The 26,455-nt window shown below is 34.7% G+C and overlaps 1 protein-coding gene across 3 annotated transcripts in view; it reads left to right on the top strand.

The window, feature by feature from the left end:
* Positions 1 to 26,455, top strand: part of TRPC4 (transient receptor potential cation channel subfamily C member 4) — a 233,384-nt gene that overhangs the window by 85,140 nt on the left and 121,789 nt on the right. For all 3 annotated transcript variants that reach the window (XM_019658677.1, XM_019658678.1, XM_019658676.1), the window contains exon 4: positions 10,105 to 10,623. In XM_019658677.1, the coding sequence (XP_019514222.1) occupies positions 10,105 to 10,623 (519 nt within the window). The remainder of the gene's footprint in view (positions 1 to 10,104; positions 10,624 to 26,455) is intronic.

Below are 26,455 nucleotides of genomic sequence, written 5' to 3'. Positions count from 1 at the left end.
GCTACAATTCTACTTCTGACTGCAGTAGTTATCATGTCTTTATCTGCCCCCAAGCATTCTATTTTTTTTATCTGTTTCCTTCACTAAGTGGTGAAATCCCTAAGAGCAAGAGCTATGCATTTTTAATTCAATGTTCAAAATATACTACAGTAATGCTAATACTTAGAAATTATCTCATTACACTTCTGGTTAAATTCTTCTATGACTCCACCAATGTCTACAAAATAATGCTGTTCAAAATCTTTCCTAATCTTGCTCTAATCTATATTGAGGCATTTTACATTTACCTCTGTATGACTTAACACCACACTCTCAAGAAAGTATTTTCTATGAATCCATCTTTCCTATTTTCTTCCTGTTGCTGCCATTTTCCTGTAACTTTTCTATATCACTAGTTCCAACCAAGCTTAAGTATAAACCCTTCTTCAAACCATTTTCTAATTCTACCTAGGAAAAATAATCTCTCTTCTCTAATTTCCCTTTTGCTTTATTCATGCCTTTTAGGGAATTCACTGAGTTCTTATGCTAAAATTTATTTTTATAGTGTTATACTGTGTGTGTGTATGTGTGTGTGTGTGAGAGAGAGAGACAGAGAGAGACAGAAAGAGAGAGAAAGAGAGAGAGAGAGGTTTTTCTTTTATGCTCCTTGAGTACAGAAACCACATTTTTACCTTGCACATTACTCATACCTAGAAATTATTTGTTGATTAAATGAATGACATTCAGGTGACTTGATTTATTATGTTATAAGATTTAGTGAAAATTCTTTCTATTATGTTTGAGTTAGCTACAAATCTGTAAGCCTGGGAAAAATACCTGGAATGAGCTAACTGTACCAGCCATCTAGGGAAAAGACGGAGAATTATGTCTACATACACTGCAAAGATCATTTGCTTATACATGAAAGATTGCAACATTAGGACTATCTGTAAAAGGAGAACCAGACAAAGTTAACAAATTAAAACAGCTGGGGGTATAGGAGTGGTATTTAAATTTTTCTTGAGAAAGATTTGTTCTTAAGGGCAAAAAAATGAAGGGTCTCTTTACCTGACATTGTTTCACCTTCTGTGATTGCCTTTGGCATTTGAGCTTGATTCAGTTGCTAATCGGAAAGCTCAGACCTCTTATCTCACGACTTCGCCCTGTAGTAATGGCAATTACCTGCACAGAGTAAAAATTAATGTGTCATAGTGTGGAACACACACTGTCTGCTAGGAACTATATGAAGTGGAAAAGGAATATCAGCCCAAATTTTCTAACATTTCTAAAAAAACAAATTGAATCTGCAGTTTTCTGTTCTCAATATGTCAGCTGTTTGCTAATTGTTAAGGAATGTAAAATGTTGCAGAATATCAAATTCTTGTTAACACTGAAAAAAAGATAGAGGGAACAAATAATTCTTATGTTCTATGGTCTACAGCAGATTTTTATACTTAATATTTTGTTCTATCTCTACTAATCCATTGTAGGGAATATAAAGCAGAAAAACTACCCTGAGATTTTGGTAACTACAGTAATTCCCCCTTATCTATGGGGATATGCTCCAAGACCCCCAGTGGATGCCTGAAACAATAAATACTATTGAACCCTATATATACTATGGTTATTCCTATACTACATACTTATGATAAAGTTTATATTTTAGGCATAGTAAAGGTATAACAACAATAATTAATAATTAAATAAAACAATTATAACAATATAGTTTAATAAAAGTTATGTGAATGTGCTGTCTATCAAAACATCTTATTGTACTATTTATTCAGTGTGGATATTCTAGACAAAGGCATGATTCACTTCCCAGCCAGGACAGAGTGGATGGCACAAGTTTTCATCTTGCTACTCAGAATGGCACCTAATTTAAAGCTTATGAATGTTTTCTCTGGAATTTCCATTTAATATTTTTGAACCACAGTTGACCGTGGATAACTAAAACTGCAGGAAACAAAACTGCCAGTGAGGGGGAATTACTGTACTTGGAAAAATTCGGAATGATTAAAACTTGTTGAGCATCTGATATGATGTTGAAAACCACTTGTTTCTTATTTTACAGTGCATTTCACACAGTACCTATTACGGTGTTAGATTTATAGTAAATTAGCAAACATTTGAATTAATTTGCTTGGAAGATATGGGAAATGTGTGTTCTAGTTTTCTGTCAAATACAGCAGTCATCTCTTTGAGGATATGGACTGTTTCAAAAATAAGTTCAATTAATATTTATTGATTGAAATGTGAATGTATTATTGAATTACAAAGAATTATAAGTCATGGTAGTATTTTAAGGAAGGGAATTATCTGAAAAGATTAATATTTTGGAACAATCATCTTTGCAGTAGTGAAAGGAAAGAATTGAAGGTCCTGAAGACCTATATTTTTCTCATTATTTAGAATGGTTAATATTTTATATTAATACCTTTTATAAAACCTTAGTGGCTGCCTTTTATTTCACTAAGGCTTCCATTCTATTAGCTATTTAAGCTAAAGACTTTTATTCCACACCTTTCTCTCTCTCTGTCTTCATTTTCAGACCGTAAAATAATGTACATTTTTCTGCCTTTGTATTAATCTTAGATTAGCCATTGCATACATTTAGTGCTCACCATCTGTCCTTTTCTCACTTCTGCATCATTTCTTCCCCTAGTAGATTCCTCAGGAAGGCCACGTGAGCATACTATTACCTGAATCTTGGCATATTTAAAACTAGATTTTGTAAATGAACCCAGATGAACTGAATAACTTCCTAAGAAAATGCAGCTTATAAAAACTGACCCCATTATTGATAGGCCAGGCAGACTAATTTTTATATAATAAACAGGAAAAGTTACTGAATAACTCTTACATAGAAGAATCCCAAGCATGGATGGTTTCACAGGGGTAATTTTGAATTTGCAAAGATCAGATAGTTTCAGTACTACTTATGTTTTACCACAGTATTAGAAATTGTGGGATTACAGTTTGGATTCTTCAAGAAGTTGATAATGAGATGAGTGCAAAAGATTTATTGGAAAATAACATCTTTGAAAGTAAAAGGGAAGAAAGCAGGATTGAGAAGGGGAAGCCATTAGACCATAATGGAGAAGTGACAATAGTTCCTGTCAATGGAAAGGGGAGTTCAGAGGAAAATCATCTACTAGAGATGCTTCATGTAGAGTGGCTGTAGCTGGGCCCTTACTTGTTTGCTTGCTCAGTCATTGTCCTGGGCTCCAAAGTTGAAGAAGAACCTGAAGGAGCGAACAGCTGGAGGCTGTTAGTGGGCCACACACACTCTGTGCAGGTAGGCGGCAAGTCCGTCTGAGCGTCATAGCTCCCTGTCTTCCAAGGAAGGAGAACATCTATACTCTTTTCACGAAGCAAGCTTAACTGTGATTACAAAACCTGGTGATGTCAGAGTGAAGGTTATAAATCAATCAATCTACATAAATATATTAGCCATACCTAAAATATCATACATTTGACCAAGTGGGATTTATTTCAGAAAAGCCAGAATGTTTTAATCTGAAGAAGTTCTTTAATATAATTTGCCATACTTTTAGGACTAAGGAGAACAGGTATGATTATCTCTATAGAAGAAGAAAAGGCCTTAGGCAAATACAACACCCATTCTGGATAATCAATAAAAAATAAAATAATTCAAAATGATTGCTTGACATGACAAACGGCATAAATAGGTAGACAGCTAGAATGATAGATAGATAGTTGGCAATACCAAGTATCATTTCTGGTGGGCATGAAAGTTGGTATATCTACTAATAAAAGCATTTGACCCAGGAATTCTATTTCTACATACAACACTAACAGACATGGACAAAATGTACATAGGAGCAATATTCTTAATGACCTCAAACTGGAGCCCACACAGATATCATCAACAATAGAATGATAAATAAATTGTGCTATATTTGCAAATCAAAATATTGTGCAGAATTAAAATAAAAATGGCTACTATTGACAATACAAATGTATTTTGAAGAGCTAATCTTGAACAATGAAAGCTAGACTTAAAAAAGTACATACTCTATGATTCATTTATACAAAGGTATATCAAAGTAGTTTATGGCGATAGCAATTAGATTTATGATTACAAAATGTAGTGACTATGAGGTGACAAAGGGAGGTTCCTTATTTGGAGGCACTTTTCAAAATTTTATCTAGGTTGTGTCACACAGGTTTGTTCACATTTTAGAAAGATATCAATTGTACATTAATATTTGTGCATTTTACTGTATGTATGCAATAATAAGTTCAAATGAATAATTAGGGCAATAACTCACAATATATTGAATAAAATTAAGGACAAATACATGGGACCATAGTAATACCCAATAATAAAAAAGAGTAGAGGGTAAAATTTAATGTATAGAAGAACACAAGTTAGTAAATGTAGACGTGATGATATTGGGTTGTCAGAAAAGCCATGACATATTTTTTCTATGTTTTTTTGTTGCAAAAATGCATCATGACTTTTCCAACAACCCAATAAAATAAGAAAATCTCCAATTTTTAAATACCACGTAAAAATTGATTCAGGCATGTACTTAGTCCTCAATAACAGGCAATTTTTTAAAAGTGTGTTTTGTTTTATTTATTTATTTTTTAATGGAATGGGAGAGACCCCAACACCTGCCCTCTGGACCTAGATAAACACTCATGTGTGCCTGCTCGCTGGTTGGTTGGAGTCCCTTCAGACTCCTGTCTGAAGGATACTTAAGGCCAAACAGTTCCCAATGTCTAGTGGTCTGTGACCAGCTGGGCAATAGGCAATTAATGATAGAGACAGCATATAATTTATTGTTTAATTTGGAACACATTATAGGTAAGAGGAAACTAAGATAATTAAAATTAAATAATTTTAAAAGTAGTTATTTATTGACCAATAAATTATTACTATATTGGTGATCATATAAAATAGTTTCATTTAAAAATTATTTCCAAAACTAAAACTCCCTGGAAAAAAATTGAGATGTTCAAAGACAAACAAATAAAGAAGCAAAAACTCATAGACACAGACAACAGTTTAGTGATTACCAGAGGGTAAGGGGGGGAGAGGGATAGTAGAAAGGATTAAAGGGGGTCAAATATATGGTGATGGAAGGAGAACTGACTCTGGGTGGTGAGCATACAATGTGATGTATTATAGAAGTGTACATTTGAAACCTATGTAATTTTACAAACCATTGTCACCCCAATAAATTTAATTAAAATAATGGTGATGTTCATATATTAAAAAAATAATCAAGTCACAATGATTTATTTAGTATTAAAACTCATAAACAGAATATTTATTCTTGATGTATATTCTCACATATTTTAATCAATTATTTAATCATATCTCTCTCATATTATGACACTGGCATTTTTCTGAAAATGCATGCTTTGCAATATAGTCATATTATAATTTTTTTATAAAACTTTCTGAAAACTTCTTCAAATTTGTATTTTATAACCATAAAATATGTTGCCAGTTTAAAAAAGCATAGACATCTAGGCTGAAACTACTGAAGCCAGAAAAGCCCTTTAAATTGAATCTGTCTGCCACTTAAATGTACATTTATCATAGAACTTATTTACTTACAGTTTTATTTTCCCTAAAAGTCTGCCATAGAAAATCCTTAGAGTATAATCAAAGATTACAGCTTATTCTGTTTTGATTAATGGAATTTTTCCCTTTGTAATAAATATATAATTGAAATTTTAGTTAATTCTATCTTTAAAATGAAAGTTTACTTAAAAAATAAACAAGTATGTATTTTGACTCTTCTTGAATGCAAAGTACTATCCCAACAGGCAGTGTGGTTACTCTACTATTTGTAAGCACATTTTAAAAATAGTGTTTGTTACTATCTTCGTTATCAACTGATAGCCTATATTTCAAATAGATCCTTTTAATATTTAATCTTTACATAGTGTTTCTTATAAAATAAATAGATATTTTAAATAACCAGATGAATTAAAAACATATAGGTTTAATTATTCACATATAAAGCTTATACCTCTACTTAAAAGTAGTGTTATTAGAGTTTCATTTGAGTATATTGGTTTTCTCTACATGGTTGTTTTCCTTTTGATCCTGTTGTGGTTTCCTTCATATTTTACCAGCAGAATATTTTAATGTGAAATGTGTCAACATTTTTTCCTGCCATGCCTGCTAAACTTGTCCTTATGTGTCTTTTATTTTCATAGAAGTCACTATGACTTTTTGTCAGCAGGAAGAAATATTAAACCAAAAAAAGTAAAGCAGCACGGTGTAGTGCAATACATACAGGCTTGGGTGTCAGGCAGGTCGACCTGGGTTCAAAGAGCAGGCCTTCCACTTAGTACTTACTGAGGAACCACATCTATAATACATGAATAAATAATGGTGAGGGTTAATGTACCTAGCAGATGCTTACTAGATAGTGCCTATTAGATTATTTTCATCATTACTGTTCTTAGATTATAACCCATAGGAAATTGTGCATAAACACACTGGTGAACTTATTCACCAGGGAGCATTTGTTTATTTCTAGTAAAACAATGATATTAACAATGGAGCACATTTTGACATCTGGAAAATATACAATAGTGAGATAGATGAAAACAGAAAGCATGAGGCTAGCCCTCCTATATTCTGCCAGCACCTTTAGTCATAGGTTGAATATTAGGAATACAGAAGACAGAACACAAATTGAAAAGCAAACAAACAAACAAAAACATTGAAGAACTAAAAGACTTCTATTGCAGAGGTAAGCTTGGTTTTAAAACAAATCAGTAACAATTTTTCAAAGTATTTCTTGATTATTTCGGGAGTCAGCATCTCTGGAAAAGAAAAGTCGATTGTCAGTCAGAAAATAAGTTGTGAGCAAGAAAGTCTATAAACAAATAAAGACTCCATAGTCACTTATTTTAAGGTTTAATAAATCAAAAGTCAGAGAAACTAAACTTCCAGTCAAGATGGCAGAGTAGGAAAATACTGTGTTCGCTTCCTTCCACAACCACATCAAAATTACAACTAAATTATAGAACCCTGGAGAAACAACTGAAGACTAGCCAAACAGAAGTCCTATAACTAAGTACATATGGAAGAAGTCATGTCAAAACTTGCAGAAGGGATAGAGACCTGTAATGGGCTGTCCCTAAACCCATCTTTGGCAGTTGAGATGCTACAGGGATATCTCAGCTGTGGAGGTCCCCTCTTAGCAGCAAGGGGTTTTAGCCCCACACCAGGCTCTCCAGCCCTGAGCTCCAGTGCCGGGAAGAAGAGCCCCACAACATCTGGCTGTGAAAATCACCAGGGATTTCATCCAGATGAGACGGAAATCTTCTAGAAATCTAAGTGTCCTCTTAAAGGCCCCAAGCACAGAATCACTCACTCACAAACACTTGCCCTAAGCTCCAGTGAAGAGACAGCAGCTCGAAAGGTGCCAGGGACATTCAGGGAATAACTGAATTGCGTGGCTTCAGGGTGATGGCTGGAAGGACAGCCACCATTGTTCATGTGTTGAGCCCTACTGCCAAACAACCTACATGTGCAGATGGGCGCCAAATCTGAATCTGCATTAACCTGTTGAACACCACTTGCCCTACCCTGGTAACTCTCTGAGATCCTGCCCCACCCAACTGACATACTATCCAAACCTCTTTCAGCAGCTATTCCTCACAGGCAGGTGGCCTCAGCCCATGCTGCAGATTTTCCTAAAAACTCTCAAAAGTCTGAAGACTCCAGGCAGCGGGCAATGGCCTTGGCATGCCTTGAGCCTCTTGTTGAGCATCCACAGGCCTGGTACTAGTGGCAGCTGGCCTTGGTGTTTGACATGGCCTACCCTACAACACAGGCAGCTACCAAACTTGGATCGCTTTGTAGCTTCTCTCAGGAGACTCAGGCTAGACACAGGAGGTGGCTTACTTGATCCTGCACTGAAGACCTTCCCAAGAGGCCCCAGAACCAAGGCATACAGTGGCCAGCTTCAGACCACAACAGAGCACTGCCCAATTGGTTCTACAAGTGGCACACTGAAAAGGTGGTCTCAGCAGGCACCAGAGCCCAACTGGGGAAAATCCTGCTTCATGGGGTAAGCCCCTGCAGAGCATCTCATGCACTGTGGACATGGCCAGTCCTCATAGTCAGTCTGCCTAAGGGGCTACCTACCTATTAAATGCCAACAGCAATTAAAGCTCAACTATAACAGGAAGGTACACACAACTCACATAAGGGACACTCCTGGATCATGGCTCAGGTGATCAGGGAAACTGTACCACTAGATCCCACAGGACACTTATTACATAAGACCAACCTGCCAAAACTGGGAGGCATAGCAGATCTACCTAATACATAGAAACAAACACAGAGAGGCAGCCAAAATGAGGAGACAAAGAAAAATGTTCCAAATGAAATAACAGTTGAAAACTCCAAAAAAATAAATAAATGAAATGGAGGCAATTTGCCAGATTTAGAGTTTAAAACACTGGTTAAAAGGATCCTCAATGAACTCAGGGAAGAATGTTTGAACACAGTGAGAACTTCAACAAAAAGGTAGGAAACGTAAAAAGGACATAGAAACCACAAAAAAGAATTAGTTAGAATTGAAGAATACACTACAGGGAATAAACAGCAGATTACATGAAGTAGAGGACTGAATCGGCAAATTGGAAAACATGGTAGGGGAAAAGACCCAGTCAGAACAGAAAAAAGAATCACGAAAAAAAATGAGACGAGTTTAAGGGACCTTTGGGAGTCAAGTGTACCAATAGTCACATCATAGGAGTACCAGAAGGGGAAGAGAGAAAGCAAGGGATTTAAAACCTATTTGAAGAAATAATGACTGAAAACTTCTCTAACCTGGTGAAGGAAATAGAGGTAGAAACCCAGGAATTGTAGACAGCCACAAACAAGATGAACCCAAAGAGGCCCACACCAAGATATGTCATAATTAAAAGGTAAAGACAAAGAAAGAATCTTAAAAGCAGCCGGAAAAAAGCAGTTAGTTACCTACAAGGAAGCTCCCATAAGACTGTCAAAAATTTGTCAACAGAAACTTTGCAGGCCAGAGGGATTGGTACAAAATATTCAAAGTGATGAAAATGAAGGGCCTACAACCAAGATTACTCTTCCCAGCAAAGCTATCAATTAGAATCAAAGGACAGATAAAGAGCTTCCCAGACAATAAAAAGCTAAAGGAGTTTATTACCACCAAACCAGTAGTAAAAGAAATGTTAAAGGGACTTCTTTAAGAAGGAACAACACAACAAAAAGATCATAAATATGAATAATAAAATGGCAATAACTGCATACTTATCAATAATCACTTTAAATTTAAATGGATTAAATGCTTCAATCAAAAGACAGAGGGTGGCTGAATGGATAAGAAAACATGATCCATACATATGCTGCCTAGAAGAGACCAGTCACTTCAGATCAAAAGACACACACAGACTGAAATAAGATTAAAAAAAAAAAAAATTCATGCAAATGCAAATCAAAAATAAAAGCTAGGGTAGCACTATTTACATAAGACAAAAACAGACCTTAAAACAAAGACTTCGACAAGACACACAGAATGACATTCATAATGATACACTTCGTACACATTCTTTTTGAGTAATTGTTGAAGTGCCTCATCTGAAGTATTGCTGACCTCATTCTATTTACACTTGACAATTTGAAAACCCAATGACAGGGAATTTCATATTTGTAAAGGATTGGGCATCAGATTTATATTAGTTATATGAATTTTCTATAAGTAATTGGTTGCATTATACAGACATCTCTGTTCAGATTGTAAATACTGAAAAATGAATGTTGATAGGTAACTGAAACATGTTTGACTATAGGAAATTTTACAAATAAACATACATAGCTGACATTATTTAAATTTAAAAAAATGATTTCATAAAATGTTGTAATTCAGATTAAAGAAAGAATAATGTGTCGTTATATTGGAAAATTATTTTTTCTCTAATTTCCCTTTGTCATTTTTTTGGGGAAAAAGCCATATTTCTCCCACAAAAAAACTGGCAAAAGATTTATGAACCTTGTTCGACATTGCTGTGGCATGCTGTTTGAAATTCACAGGTTTGAACAAATGAATAAATATTCATCACCTCTGCTTTCCTGTTCTTTTCTAGGTGCCACCCATACTCCTTGATAAGCAGTTCTCTGAATTTACTCCGGACATTACACCAATCATTTTGGCAGCCCACACAAATAATTATGAGATAATAAAACTTTTAGTTCAGAAAGGAGTCTCAGTGCCCAGACCCCATGAGGTCCGCTGCAACTGTGTTGAATGCGTCTCCAGTTCAGATGTGGATAGCCTCCGCCATTCACGCTCTAGGCTCAACATCTACAAGGCCTTGGCCAGCCCCTCTCTCATTGCGCTGTCAAGCGAAGACCCTTTTCTCACAGCCTTTCAGCTAAGTTGGGAGCTTCAGGAATTGAGCAAGGTGGAAAATGAATTCAAGTCAGAGTATGAGGAGCTGTCCCGACAATGCAAACAATTTGCTAAGGACCTGTTGGATCAGACAAGAAGTTCCAGAGAACTAGAAATCATTCTTAATTACCGAGATGACAATAGTCTCATAGAAGAACAAAGTGGAAATGACCTTGCAAGACTAAAATTGGCCATCAAGTACCGTCAGAAAGAGGTGAGTGTGGCCAGACTTTATCCATCAAAATGCCATAAGAATTGAATCACAGTGCGGTAAACTGGTATTCCCAAATTAGGTTTAAGTTTTAAAACATTTCTATTTAACTGTAAGCAGATGATATTTATTGTTTGATTGATATTTATTTATGTTAGTAATTATGAAATACATTGAAGAGTAGTAATAAGTGGTTTAATAACTGGTGATGGGTTTGGTATCTCTGTTAAAATGGACACATGTACTCTGGCATAATGAAGAAAACTAATGAATTTTTAGAATTTCCAGACTGAGAGTCCTGGTGCTCTCATTTATAAGTCTTGTTACTATAGAGGGTCACACAGATTTCTTTGAGCTTTGGTTTTCTCATGTGATAAATGAACTTAATATTTATAAAATTTGATTTCATACATATATATTTATACATATAAAATTTTTCCCTCACTGATTTGTAGGACAGGTATAATGTATGGATGTGTGTGAAGGCTCTTAGTGAATTTTAAGGTATCACATTAATAAAATGCATTAGAATTTAATAATAAAGGAAAAACCTTTGGTCAAGCAGCAGATAAAAGTTATCAAACTTCTCTCGTGTCTGGCTCAGTTTCTTGATTTATCAAGTAAAAGAAGTTAAGGAAGTTAAATAGCAGGACAGTTGTAAATTTCTCATTCAAACTCCATGGATTTGAGGTATTAAATAACTAAATTCAAATTTATTATATGTATCACCCAGCAGAGTTGTGTTTTTTGCTTGTTTGTTTCCATCACTATTTGAGTGGAGTGAGTTCTCAAAAAACTGTTTACCTCTACCTCCAGACAATTTTGATTCTCTGTTCACTCTTTTAAATTAGTTATAGTAATTATTTATCCCAGAACAACAATTGGAGAAAACTATATAAGATGAAAAGAAAGAAAATGACTTCTGAATGAAAGTCTTTCAATTTCTTTTGAACATGGCGTGATGATTTCACATTAGCCCTGGCTGCTTTGTCTTTGTTACTGACTAAATATTTAAGGTTCAAGATACCTGAATTTGCTTTCTTGAGTTTTTTCTTGTAGTTATTTAGCTAGCTGTCATGGGAGCCTGAAGCTAGCTGAAACAAGATTTTCCCCAAACAAGGAAGGAAACAGCTTTTTGTGTGTGCATAGCCTCTGATTCTAAAATCACACAGGCTGGTTTGAGCTATGCCAAGGGTGCCAATTCATTTTCTTAGGTTCTTGTGTTTAGGACTCAGGGACCTGGTACTTTAAAGGGACTAGGATAAGTTTAATATACAAATATAAGAAATTGATAAAAAAAAAACCTTCACTGTTTAAAGATTTTAAAGTATAAAATATAAAAATGGAAAGTAATTCCATGCATTAGAACTGATGAAATGAGGCAAGATGATGTGTCCTCAGAATTTGAGCCAGCCTTCTTAAGGATCTATTATTGACATAATATTATCTTTTTATTTATTTAGTTTTCTTTGGGGATGGGATTTAAGGGGATGATACAATGATTACAAAGTTCTTCTCTTATGATAGCCTATGAATGGTGATTGGAATAAAATTCCCAGGATGTCCTATCCATGAAATGAAACAAAGAACACAGTAACAGGTGGCTGTGCTCACCTGTTTCGCTTTTCAGTGAACCAACTCAGCTCTGTTTTGTGCCTACACCGATTCTGGTCCTGATATCATAACTGATTTAACTTTGTCTTTGGCCACGATGACTGTTGTGAAGTCACTGGAACAAAATACCCATAGACTCTTTTCCCATGCCCTCATAAGCCAGAATGCTACAAATGATGTTGAATCAATGGAAGCTGCCAAATTCTTGTCACAGGGCTGTCGAAGACAAAAATTTTAGTATGAATTTCTCACATAGTAACATATGTTTAGATTTTTACCAAAAAATTATTTTTATACATTTTCTTGATCCATTCATCTCTGTATTTATTGACTCTTTGAGCATATATTTTCCAGGAAACATTCTAGGCAACGTGCAGAGCACTTAGGACTCCACGGTGGCATATGTGTGCCCTAACAGAGTTTATACTCTATTATGGAGAAACACTAAAATGTTAAATATATGGGACTCTGTTCTGTTTCTGAATCACTAAAAATAGTCATTCCTACTAATGTGGTATATGATATTAGAAAAATTATCTTTTGAGTCTCTGCTTTCTCTCCTTTAAAATAGGATCATACTGCCTACCTCAAGTGTTATTTGTGAAGATGAATCGTAAGAATGCAAATCCAGAGTTTAGAATACATCATGACTTACTTGCCCATGAAAGAGAAGCTATCTATTAGTATTAGTTATTTCTTGTCAAAAAAAAAAAAGTTCAACCAAGTAAATTTGCATATTGAATTGGCTTTTTTAAGCCATTCATGAACTGGGCAACATCCCTTCTAGCAAGCAGAGAGATACTCCAAGGGGTTGTACAAAATGGGCAGTTTTTATAAAAAGAAAGGTGTGCCACAGGGTCTATTAGCAAAAGAAAAGAGAGGATTAATTTTAGGCCTGGACATTTTCTTTGGAGACAGGGGAGAGAAAGGTAAGGGTATTATCATGCAGATTGCCTCTTCTTCCTCTCCAGATTAGAGAGGGTCCATGTAATAGATTACACCATTGGTGCAACCCAGAAGATTCCAGACTAGCTGATAAAGATTATATGTCTAGCAGAGGTTGAAACAGTATTTGAATCAGATATTAAATCAAGGTTTGATATCATGGGCTTTTAGCACTACTAATTCCATTTTTGGCCTGTAGTTTTCTTTTTATTTACACTATTATTATCATTTTTGTTTATCCTCTCGTGGACCCCCAATATGACAGCCTATGCAAACGAAGTATCATTTCTTCCTATACAGAAAGGGTTGGCTCATCACTAAACATTTTCATATTTGTAATGACTATTCATCAATGCCTGGTGGGTTGCATTACACTTTTGAGTATCAAAAGTAGGTTTATCCTTCTTGTAGCCTATTGGTATAATCAGTATTCCAAACCATTTATATTAAAATATAAATTATCATAAAAAATGTATAATATATAAATTTTATCCCAGTCCCTAAGGTTGTCCATACTCTAATTCTTCAGTTAGAGGCTCTCAAGAGCAACTTCTGTTGTTAATAGAAGACACTTGATTTTAATTTATCCTTTTAACCTGCATTTTAAATATATTTTAGGCATTGATTATGTATGCTCTTTGAACCCAACGCTACACTGTTATACCTCAGAATCAGGAACTGATATCACAGCACTGCTAATAAAAATGCTAGGCATATGGTAGGATTTTAATACATGAGACGACCCTGAGTGATATAAATAGTTATGGGCTTATAAAGGAGATATCAAGCAGTATCCATCCCTCTAGCTTAGTTTTCTCCTCTGCTGAACTCAGGTGCACGCTCCCATCTGACCAGTTTCTGAGCCCCGGCTCTCTGTTCATCGTGTGTGCATACACCTGCTGTTGCCAGATAATGAGAATTTGGATCACAGGCTCCCTGATGCCTTAGCCAGCCCCTTCCCAGGGACCAAACATTTCAGTGCCAGTCACTGTATAATGGATGGAGCAAATGCTTTTCAGGACTTGTCAGCCTGGCTGACAAAACTTTGACAGGTCATTAGGCATTTAATTTAACACTAGGTTTTTAGAGCTTGGAATTCAATTCCCATTAGTTCCTTTACAACTAAGTAAATGACATGTAACCACTTTCTCTTAATTCACATCTGAAAGTGATTTATTTTCCTTCTATAATTAAATATTGTATATGCGTATGTCTAAAACATTGTATAAATGTCTCCTTTTAAACTGCATTGATTAAAAAGTGATAAATTTATCTTATAAAACATAAAATAAAAATCTTAACTTAAAATTACATATAAAACTTAATTTTTATTTGATACTGCTTTCAATAAATGCAAAAAGGAAAGGATTATGCAATTTCTTTTCAAAGAAGCATATTCTTATATTCACCTGAAAAAAATATGTATATCCACAGGATAAGCAATACTTCCCAATGTAGCTTTTGTCACAGAAACAAAAGCTACACAAAATCATTAGGTTAATAATGATGTCTTTAAATTTTTACTGTGTACTAGACACCTTTCCATGGTTCTCATATGAATTACTTTTTTTGCATAAAACTGTACTTCTGACTCCATGATGACTGACAGTCAAGGGCTAGCAATAGATCTGCTATTTTCCATTATTCAGATGCAGTCATTTAGTTTGTCAGTGATGAAAAACCACTTCTTTTGTTTTTTTTACACAAATGTTTACATTTAACTTGGAGGGTTATTTTTTCTAGGGTTATTATTTAATGGTCCATATTTTCTTCGCCACTCATCGCTAAACACAATTAAGAATTACCTGTTTTTGAAATTATGGATTTAACAGCTTATCCCAACCCACATATTCCTGAAAAAAATATAAAACCCCAATACGTAATATTTTGGAAATTTATGAAACAGTAACATTATAGTTACTCAAGAAAAGTTTGATGGTTTTGAGATATAATATAAACTCCTGCTGTGTTTCCCTATAAATTATACATATGATAGAAAAATTTTACACTTATTCCCACCTCCATTTTCTTTTTACTCTAGGAGGCATATTCACAGTTTTTTCTAAATAGGGGTTAATTATCTTTTGCTTGAATTCTTGGAAACAGAAACATGTAGTAAAGCTCTCTAAGATCTCTAATGCCTGTGCTATAATTTGGTGATTTGTAATTCCAAAACTGAATTCTGAAGCTATGTGTTTACAATGCTTTGTTATAGCAGCCCGAACTGACTAAGACACCCACAAAATTGTGAAAATATCATAAATTATTGTTTCAAACCACCAAGTTTTTGAGGGCAGATAATTGTCAACCACCAAAGCCTGGTAATCTTGTTTCCAGTTATATTCCTGAGTGTTTCCCTAATCGTTTCCCTCACTTCTAGCCTTACTCCTCCTGCTCCCTATTGGAGATAGTCTTAGACTAGTGTGCCTCACCCAGTTTTCCGGCTCCAATCTTGTCTCATCCAAATTCACACTCCAGGATATTTAATACATAAATATGCTCCATATTAAAATTCTATTAGAGTATAATAAATATTACTATATATTTTTATTGTGGCAAAATATACATAACATTTCATTTATCATCTTCACTATTTTTAAGTATACAGTTCAGTGGCATTAAATACATTTACATGGCTGTGTAAATGCCATCACCATCCATCTTCAAAACTTTGTCATCTTTCTAAACTGAAATCCATACCCACTAAACCGAACTCCACCTTCCCCCATCTCCCTAGCCCGTAGGAACCACGATTCTACTCTTTGTCTCTATGAGTGTGACTATTCTAGGTGCCTTTATGTAAGTGGAATCATACGATATCTGTCCTTTTGTGTCTGTCTTATATCTCTTAGCATAATGTCTTCAAGCTTCACCCATGTAGTAGCATTTTATTCCTTTTTAAGACTGACTAATAGTCCATTGTATGTATATTCCACATTTTACTCATCTCTTCATCTGTTGCTGGGCATGTGGGTTGTTTCTACCTTTTGGCTGTTGCGAATAATGATGCTATATTGTGTTATTTTAAAACCCAAACCTGGTTCTCTACTCCTAACTTTGTAGATCCTATAAGATAAAACCCAAGCTCCTTTACAAGATATATCATATCCAGACCCTGACTTTCTGCCTAGTTTCACCCCTTCCTAACTTCCATTTTGTGCTCAGCAATTCCAGTTTGCTGGTATTTTTTCTCCTATGCTGTACTCTGTGAATGTTAACTCTGCATCTTCTTTCTGTTTTCTTACCTAGCAGTTAGCTATGACTAGATCCTACTCACTTTTTAAGATGTTAAGACTCAGGCTTCATAAATGCGCCCACATTTCCTCTCTCAGGCTGGGTTTGCATTCTTTCGTCTATGTCTGGAGCATGTACATTTTCCATATTATATATTATACTTTAGTGTGTATATGTCTCCCCCTTTCATGAAACTGTGAGCTCCTTGAAACCAAGAACTGTGATTTTTATTTTGCCATATTTAGCTTGTGTGATGGCACTGGTATGTAGCATGAGCTCAACAAAATTTTGTGGAACTAATAGTAATTCTCTTCAAATCAAGCATTCCATTTTTGTAATACCTTGACGGTAGGCTTCCTAAAGGATTTTCTATTTTAGAATAATTTGATGATTGGTGAAGAGAAAATAACAAAGCTTTGTGTATAATTTTTGTTGACTGACCCCTATGTGTATAACACTGGTAAGTGCTGTAGGAGACAAAAGACACAATAGGTAATTCCTTTGGGGGTTGGTGAAGGGAGGTACTACGTAAATAATATTTAGGCAAACATATCACCAATACAATTTTTATATGAGTTTGTTTTTAATTATTTTAGTTAAAGAATTTATTATTTAATATAAAATAATAAAATAAAAGGTTTTAATAATATTGATTATTTCCATCTTTATCCTTTATGCAGTTTGACTTTTATCTGGTCAAACAAATGTTGTTGTAAATATTATTACATAGCACTGATCATGTGATTATAGCTTAGGTGCCAAGAAGCTGTAATAGCTGTTAAAATATAACAGATTTTGTATAGAACCATTTTATTTTTGTCCTTCCTATGTATTTTCTCATTCTATTCTAGTTTTACTTACTGTTTTAACATTTTTTCATGGGCTATTGGTTGCTGATACAACTCTGGCTAGGACTTTGGCTCTAGAAGCAGTTTTGAGTTTTGTGGCTTTCTCTGTTGAAGAACAATAATCACTACCCCAGAGCATATAAGCAGCATTTGCCTTTGAAATAAGGCCAGTAATCTACCTTCTATATGGTGACTGTATAGATTGTCTTGGAATCTTAGCAAACTATTTCAGAAAGGACATGTGTGAATATGCAAGAAAATCCAGTATTTAAGGATATTCAAGAACAAAGTTATCTAAAAATAACACTAATAATATTCCAAATAGGTGGGATTTAAATGACAATATTTTGTTCCTTATAATGGAATCAGATTGCATGAAAGTCATTGGCTGAAAATCTAACATATTACCTTCTTTTTAAACAAAATACACAGGACATAATTAATATTTTCTTTATAATTTAAGCATTACAATAAACCTCAGTTATACTCTCTTGTCTAGGTATAAGTTTAGGGTTTTTTAAGCACTGATAGTAATAGCTATTAATTTCAGCCTATATGGAATTATAGCAAAAATCTACCCTTTTCATGGTTTTGAAGTCTCTCTCCTCATTATGAGAATTCCAACTATCAGTTCTTAATAGTATCAAGGCAGCTGTTCTTTTTATTTACATATTTTAATCAATTTCAGATTAAGTAACCCAATTAACTACATCAAGGTATTACAAAAATGGAAGGTTTGACTTGAAGAGAAATAGTATTAGTTCCACAAACATTGGCTGAGCTCATACCACACACCAGGTAAGAAGGTTGGAAAATAACGGCAAAATTGAGTGAGGGCCTGAGGACTCCTTTATAAATATAAGATTTAATGCCTGAATACTGTGACAATTGTTCAACTTGTCTGAGACCTATTTTACTTTCTTGGATTTCAGATGGGTCAAGGTTGTTTAACAAATAGCTTGTATTTTAAATGAATTTGTGTGTGTATGTGTGTGTGTGTGTGTGTGTGTATACAAAAGGATAAGATACGATGTTATGAAAATGTGTAAGCTTTTTGAAAATTAAAGTATAATTAATCTCAACAACGTAGAGATAGTTCTACAGACTTTGTAGGAAGGATATATATATAAATTTTAATTAATTTAACCAAACATTTAATATATTGGAAATTATCAACATGAGAACAAATGAGGGAAATGCTGCTAACATTGAGAGAATAATTTAATAAGCATAATACAGCAAGAGTTTTCTTAACCAGTTATATTAAATAAACTTAATTACTTGCTGTAAATCAAATCACCTAATTAAATAGTGATGCTTATTTTTGCTCTAATAGTTCATGAAATGCTTTACCAAGTTTTCATGCAAAATATGTTGACATTGCTATAGTTTGAACTGCTTTTACAATAAGCAATCAAAAAATGGTAGAAAGGTTTCTATAAACAAATAATTTAGAGATGCTTGGAGAGAGTTAGTGAGGGGTTGTTAGCAGCAATATTTAGCATGTAATATAATATTCTTTGTGGTAATGATACTTTCAGGCTTTGCTAAAGAATGAACTTTGTTTTCTTTCAAGCAGTGGGAAATATTCAAGCCAGTATTTAAGTAACAATATTCAAGTAATAATAATAAATTTTTAAGGGCCGGCCAAGTGGCGCATTGGTTAAGAACTGGCTTGGGATGCTAGAGGGCCCCGGTTCAGATCCCACATATGAGGGCCAGTGACACTGCCCTCTACAGCTAAGATGGTGAACAACAGCTCAACCTGGAGCTGGGATGCCTGCCATGAGTTGCCGGCGATGGCATAGGCTGCAGCCCCTGCTGCAGTGGGCTGCTATGAGCTACCATGAGTGGCTGGCAGCTGGTGTGAGGTGCTGTGAGCCACCATGAGTGGCCATCCAATGAACAGCGACCGACTTCCTCAGCCAGGAAGAGTGAAATGATCACAATACCAACATGGGCCAGTGAAGCGACGTCCTCCACAACTAGACTGAAAAACAAAAGGACAGCAACTTGTCTGTTCCCCTTCCCTGATTCCCCAGTGATCTTCCCCTTCCCCAATTCCCCAATAAAATCTTTAATAAATAAATAAATAAATAAATAAATAAATAAATAAATAAATAAATCTTTAAGAATATTAACTCTGGTTGTATTGATAAGTTATTTTATTTTTAACATGTTGCGTCCACCATGTTATGTAGGTCTCACTTTGATCATCTCTACAATGAAGGTATGGGAGATCTTATCTCCAAAATCCTATTATTTTAATATTACATTGAAAGCAATTTTAGCAGTATCTAGAGTAATCAGGTAGAATGCTTTAATGAGTTGAATTATGTCCCCCCAAAATTTATATGCTGAAGCCCTAACTTCCAGTATGACTGTATTTGGACAGAGAACCTTTAAAAAGGTAATTAAATTAAAATTAGGGGATTAAAGCTAACCTTAATCTAATCACAATTTTGTCCTTATCAGAAGAGGAAATTTGGGTGTACAGAGAGATACCAGGACACACACACTTACAGAGGAAAGACCAGGTGAGAACACAGTGAGAAAGCAGCCATCTGTAAGCCAAGGAGAATGGCTATAGAAGAAAACAAATATGCCCACACCTTGATCTTGGACTTGTAGTCTCTAGAACTGAGATAAAATAATTTTCAGTTATTCAAGCCACCCAGTCTGTGGTAACTTTTTATGGCAGCTCTAGTAAACTAATATAAATGTATTAATAGTTATTCAATTAGTTTCATATTATATGTATTTTTCTTATAGTTCATGCATTACAACTTTTTCTTATAAAATTCTGGTTGATACCTTATGAGATTAATGTTATTTATTATAAATATGATCAAACTGAAAGGAAACATAGGATAAACATAAGGGAAAATTATTGAGGGAATAAAGCTCTTGAAAAAACTCAAGTAACCTCTGAGAAAAATAGTCTTGTACTGAAAACCAACTAAAAAACTCAGATATTAGTATTTAAGACTAAAGTCAAATAAGTAAATCAAAGAATCAAGGCAAACTCTTGAGACTTGTGATGAAAAGTAAATTCTAATTTAATTTGAAAGCAAGCTTTTTCTCAATAAAATATTATCAAAAACAATCCAAAAATGTATAACATAATTATATACTGCGACCACGGGGGATTTATTCCAGGTATGCAAGGCTGGTTCAACATTCTAAACCAATTAATGTACTACATCACATCAGTTGACTAAAAACAAAAATATCACATGATTATTTCAATACATCCAGAAAAAGCATTTGACAAAATCCCACACCCAATTGTGATAAAAATGATCAGTAAACTAGTAATAGAGGGGAGCTTCCTTGAGTTAATAAGGAGTATCTACAAAAAACCGTTGCAGCTAACATCATACGCATATGTAAAGATGAGAAACCTGAGGCTTTTCCACTAAGGTCAAACAAGATCAAAAGGAGTGGTGTGTCTTCTCACAATTCTTTTTCGACATTGTGCTGGAAGTTATAGCTAATGCAGCAAGACAAGAATAGGAAATGAAATGTGTACAGATTGGGAAGAAATAAACAAAACTGCCTTTTCTGTAGAAGACATGATCGTCTAAGTAGAAAATCTGAAAAACAAATTCACATAAAAAACCCTTGATGCTGATAAGTGATTTTAGCAAGGATGCAGTATATAAGGTTAATATACAAAAGTCAGTTGCTTTCCCATACATACCAGTAATGAACAAATAGAATTATAATTTAAAAACACAGTAGCATTTACATTAGAGTTGCCAAAAATGTAATACTTAGGTATAAATCTAACAAAATATGTATAAGATCTATTTGAGGAAAACTACAAAATTCTGATGAATGAAGTCAAAGAAGAGCTAAATAAATAGAGAGATGTTCATGAATAGGAAGACTTAAGACTGTCAAGGTATCAGTTATTCCCAACTTGATGTATAGATTCAGTGCAATCTGAATCAGAATTCCATGGGTTATTTTGTATACACTGAAAAACTAATTCTTAAGTTTATATGGAGAAGCAAAAGATCACAGGACAACAAACACAATATAAAGAAAAACAAAATTGGAGGCTGCGACTACTTTTTTTATTCATTTAATTTATTGGGGTGACATTGATTAGTAAAATTATGTGGGTTTCAAGTGTATATTTCTATAATACGAGTACATGATCTATATAGTGCATTGCGTGTTCACCACTCAGAGTTACTTTTCCTTCCATTACCATATATTTGATCCCCTTTACCCTCTTCTACCATACTCCCTCCCCACTTACCTTCTGGTAACCACTAAACTGTTGTCTGAGTTGCTGTTTCTTTGTTTGTCTTGTTTGTTTGTTGCTTTTAGTTTAATATCCCATATGAGTGAAGTCATATTGTTCTCGACTTTTTCTGTCTCACTTATTTTGCTTACCATGATAATCTCAGGATCCATCCATGTTGTTGCAAATGGCAGTATTTCATCTTTTCTAATGGCCTAGTAATATTCCATTATGTATATATACCACATCTTTATCCAATCATTTATTGAAGGACATTTTGGTTGTTTCCATGTCTTGGCCACCATGAATAATGTTGCAATGAACATAGGGGTACATATCTTTACAAAATATTTTAAAATATTTTGGGTAGATACCCAGAAGAGGGATTGCTGGGTCATATGGTAATTCTATTCTTAATTTTTTGAGGAAACTCCACACTGTTTTCCATAGTGGATGTACTGATTTACAATCCTACCAGCAGTGTATGAGGGTTCTTTTTCCTCCACAGCCTCTCTCCAACATGTGTTATTACTTGCCTTGTTGATGATAGCCATTCTAACAAGTGTGAGGTGATATTGTGGTTTTGATTTCATTTCCCTGGTAACTATTGAAGTTGAGCATTTTTTCATATATCTGTTGGCCATTTGTATGTCTTCTTGGGAGAAGTGTCTGTTCAAGTCCTCTGCCCATTTTTTAATTGGATTTGTTGTTGTTGTTGAGTTGTACAGATTCTTTATATATTTCAGATATTAGCCCATAATCGGAGTTGTTGTTGGCAAATATCTACTCTCATTTGGTTGGTTGCTTCTCTGTTTTGTTGCTGGTTTCTTTTGCTGTGCAGAAGCTTTTTAGTTTGATATAGTCCTGTTCATTTATTTTTGCTTTTACTTCTCTTGTCTTTGAGGTCAAATTCATAAAATCTGCTCTGAACCCATGGCACATAAGTTTAGCACCTATACTTTTCTTCTATGCAATTTATTGTTTCAGGTTTTATGTTTAGGTCTTTGATCCATTTTTAATTAAATTTGGTACATGGTGACAGCAGTCTAGTTTCATTGTTTTACACATGGCTTTCCAATTTTCCCAGCGCCCTTTATTAAAGAGATTTTCTTTTCTCTTTTGTATGTTTTTGGCTCCTTTGTCAAAAATTATCTGCTAGTATATATGGGGGTTTATTTCTGGGCTTTCAATTCTATTCCATTGGTCTGTGCGTCTGTTTTTCAGCCAGTACCATGCTGTTTTGATTAGTGCTGCTTTGTAGTACATGCTGAAGTCAGGGAGTGTGATATCTCCAGCCTTGATCTTTAGTCTTAGGATTGCTTTGGCTATTTGAAGTCTTTTGTGATTCCATTCAAATCTGATGATTTTCTTGTTCTGTTTCTTTAAAAAATGCCATTTATGGGGATTGCATTAAATCTGTATATTGCCGAGTGGCGCGATGGTTAAGAGCTGGCTTGGGACGCCAGAGGACCCCAGTTCGGATCCCACATATGAGGGCCAATTACACTGCCCTCTACAGCTAAGATACTGAACAACAGCTCAACCTGGAGCTGGGCTGCTGCGAGTCGCCAGTGATGGCATAGGCTGCAGCCCCTGCTGCAGTGGGTTGCCATGGGCTACTGTATGTAGCCAGCAGCCAGCATGAGCGGCCAGCAGCCGCAGTGAGCAACCGTCCAGAAGCCAGCGACTGATCTGCCTCGCCCAGGAAGAGCGCAATGATGGTGTCAACTTGGGCCAGTGAAGCAACGTCCTCCACAACTAGATTGAAGAACAAAAGGACAGCAACTTGTCTGTTCCCCTTCCCCCAATTCCCCAGCACTGTTCCCATCCCCCCAATTCCTTAATAAAAATCTTAAAAAAAAAAAGAAATGCAATGGATTTTTTTACATTGATTTTGTATCCTGCAACTGTACTATATTTGTTTATTATTTCTAATAGTTTTCAGATGGAGTCTTTAGGGTTTTCTATATAAAGAATCATGTCACCTGCAAAAAGTGACAATTTAACTTCTTTATTCCCAATTTGGGTGCCTTTTATTTCTTTCTCTTGCCTGATTGCTCTGGCTAGGACTTCCAATACTATGTTGAATAACAGTGGTGATGGAGGCACCTGTCTTTTTCTTTGTTTTAGAGGAAAAGCTTTCAGTTTTTCACCATTAAGTATGATATTAGCTGAGGCTTTGTCATGTATGATCTTTATTATGTTGACATACTTTCCTTCTATATCCATTTTATTTAGTTTTTTTATCATAAATTGTCATATTTCATCAAATGCTTTTTCTGCATCTATTGATATGGAGACTGATATTACTTAATGTCAAGACAGTGAGGTACTGGTGAAAGAATGAACAAATAGAAAAATGAAATAGAATAAAGAAACCAGAAATATATCCCCATAAATACAGTCAGCTGATCTTTGACAAAGAAGCAAAGGCAAGTTAATGGAGCAAAGATAGTCTTTTCAACAAATGGTGCTGGAACAACTTGATCCACATGCAAAAAAAAAAAAAAAAAAAGGAATCTAGACCAGAAATTATACCTCCCACAAAAATTGACTCAAAATGGATCATAGACCTAAATGTAAAATGCAAAAATATAAATCTCCTAAAAGATAACATAAGAGAAAAGCTAGATGATCTTGGGTATGATGATGACTTTTTAGGTACAACAACAAAGGCATGACCCATGAGAGAAAAAGTTGATAAGCGAACTTCATTAAAATTAATCTAATCTGTGAAAGATAATGCCACTGACCAGGAGAAAACATTTGTAAAAGACATCTGATAAAGAACTGCTATCCAAAATATACAAAGACCTATTAAAACTCAATTGTAAGAAAACAAACAAACCAATTTAAAGACCAGGGTGACCAGTTAGCTCAGTTGGTTAGAGCATGGTGCTGATAACACCGAGGCTGCTGGTTTGATCCCTGCATGGGCCACTGTGAGCTGTGCTCTCCTTAAGAGTCAACTATGCCATTGTAGCACGAAAGCAATGTGTAACCAATGACCATGACTATTTCTTAATAAAATAAAATTTAAAAATCAGCCAAAGACTTTAACTAACACTTCACCAAAAAAAGAAATATATTACATATATATATATATGACAAATAAGCATATTAAAAGATGCCCCAATCATATATCATCAGGGAAATGCATATTAAAACAACAGTGAGATACCACTACACACCATTATTACGGCTAAACCATAACACTGATGACACCAAATATTGGTGATGATGTGGGGGCTACAGGTACTCATCCATTGCTGGTGGGAATGCAAAATGGTACAGCCAATTTGGAAGACATTTTGGTGGTTCCTTAGAAAACTAAATATGCTCTTGCCAGGCAACCTAGCAATTGTATTTCTTGGTATTTACCCAAAGGAATTGAAAACTATGTCCTCATAAAAACCTGCATAGAAGTATTTATAGCAGCTTTATTTATAATTGTCATAACTTGGAGGCAACCAAGGTGTCCTTCAGTAGGTGATTGGATAAACTGTACTTCCACGCAATGGAATATTATTTAGTGATAAAAGTGAGCTATCAAGCCATGAAAAGCCATGCAAGAACCTTAAATGAATATTATTATTAAGTGAAATAAGCCAATCTGAAAAGGCTACATACTGTATGATTCCAAATATATTGCCTTTGATATTCTAGACAAGACAAAACATGGAGAATAAAAAGATCAGTGGCTACCAGGGCTTAAGGGTGAGGGAAGGGTTATGAAAGCAGAGCACAGAGGATTTTTAGGGAAGTGAACATTCTCGTATGATACTATAATTGTGGATACATGTCATTATACATTTTTCTAAACCCATAGAATGCACAAAACCAAGAGTGAATGCTAAATTAGGCTGTGGACTTTCAGTGTTATGATTGGTCACTATAGGTACATCAGTTGTAACAAATGTGCCACTCCAGTGGGCAACGTTGACCATGGGGGAGACTATGCATGTGTGGGGCAGGGAGTGTATGGGATAGTTCTGTACCTTCCTGTCAATTTAAAGTATTTTTTTAAATCAACATTTGAAGGAAAATCTCTCACTAAATAATACTAGAGACTATCCCTTGTGTGTCAGTAAGGAATAGACTTCCTACCTTTTTCTCCATTAATGTCTTCATCCTAAAATCTTGAATCTTTGTCTCAGTAAGATTAGTGAATGATGTCCTTTAAAAAACGCAGTTAGCATGTATCCTATAACTCATAATAAGCTTAGTAGATAATAAGAAGTAGCTTTGGTTTTATTTTATTTGGCTCCCATATCCACTCACCTTTTCCTCAACAAAGGCCATCTGCAGGTGATAACCTGAGAGGGTCCTTTCTATAAACAGATGTATGTTATTCTAGTATTATCTATAATTGAATGAGAATTATTTTTTATTACTGAAATGTTTTTAAATGTTAAGAAGTACGGAGTGGGGAAGGTTCAAAGTCATGTTATTGAATTTTACATTTTTGCTTATTGTGAGTAGTAGTAAGCAAAGAAGAAAAAAGATAGATTTACTGCTCCCTATATAGTGTGTGTTTTACTTGTTTCTTCCAAAAGTTCCAATAGGTTTCCAAAGTTTATATGTATTCTTTAATATTTTCTGAAACATGTTAGTTATTTATACTTCACTATTTAGTCTTCACTATTTATTGTTCAGTATTCTTCACATAAATTCTTTATGACAATTAATGGAAATGAATTCTATATTTTGAATGATATATAAATATAGTCATTAGCTTTTCTTTAGTATTCTTGTATTGGGTTGTCGGAAAAGTCATGACATATTTTTTTCTATGTTTTTTGTTGCAAAAATGCATCATGACTTTTCTGACAACCCAATACTTGTGTTGTAGCTTTAAAGGTGACGAGGTGTATAAAGTCTACTGGGTATTTCAAGCGTTCTTCAAAAATTCTTGATTCACATATTTTTATTTACATAA

The sequence above is a fragment of the Hipposideros armiger genome, unplaced genomic scaffold (assembly GCF_001890085.2).
Source record: "Hipposideros armiger isolate ML-2016 unplaced genomic scaffold, ASM189008v1 scaffold_287, whole genome shotgun sequence".
In the NCBI taxonomy this organism is placed as follows: domain Eukaryota; kingdom Metazoa; phylum Chordata; class Mammalia; order Chiroptera; family Hipposideridae; genus Hipposideros; species Hipposideros armiger.
The sequence above is the reverse complement of the archived record's forward strand: the minus strand, read 5'-3'. Positions and strand labels throughout refer to the sequence as shown.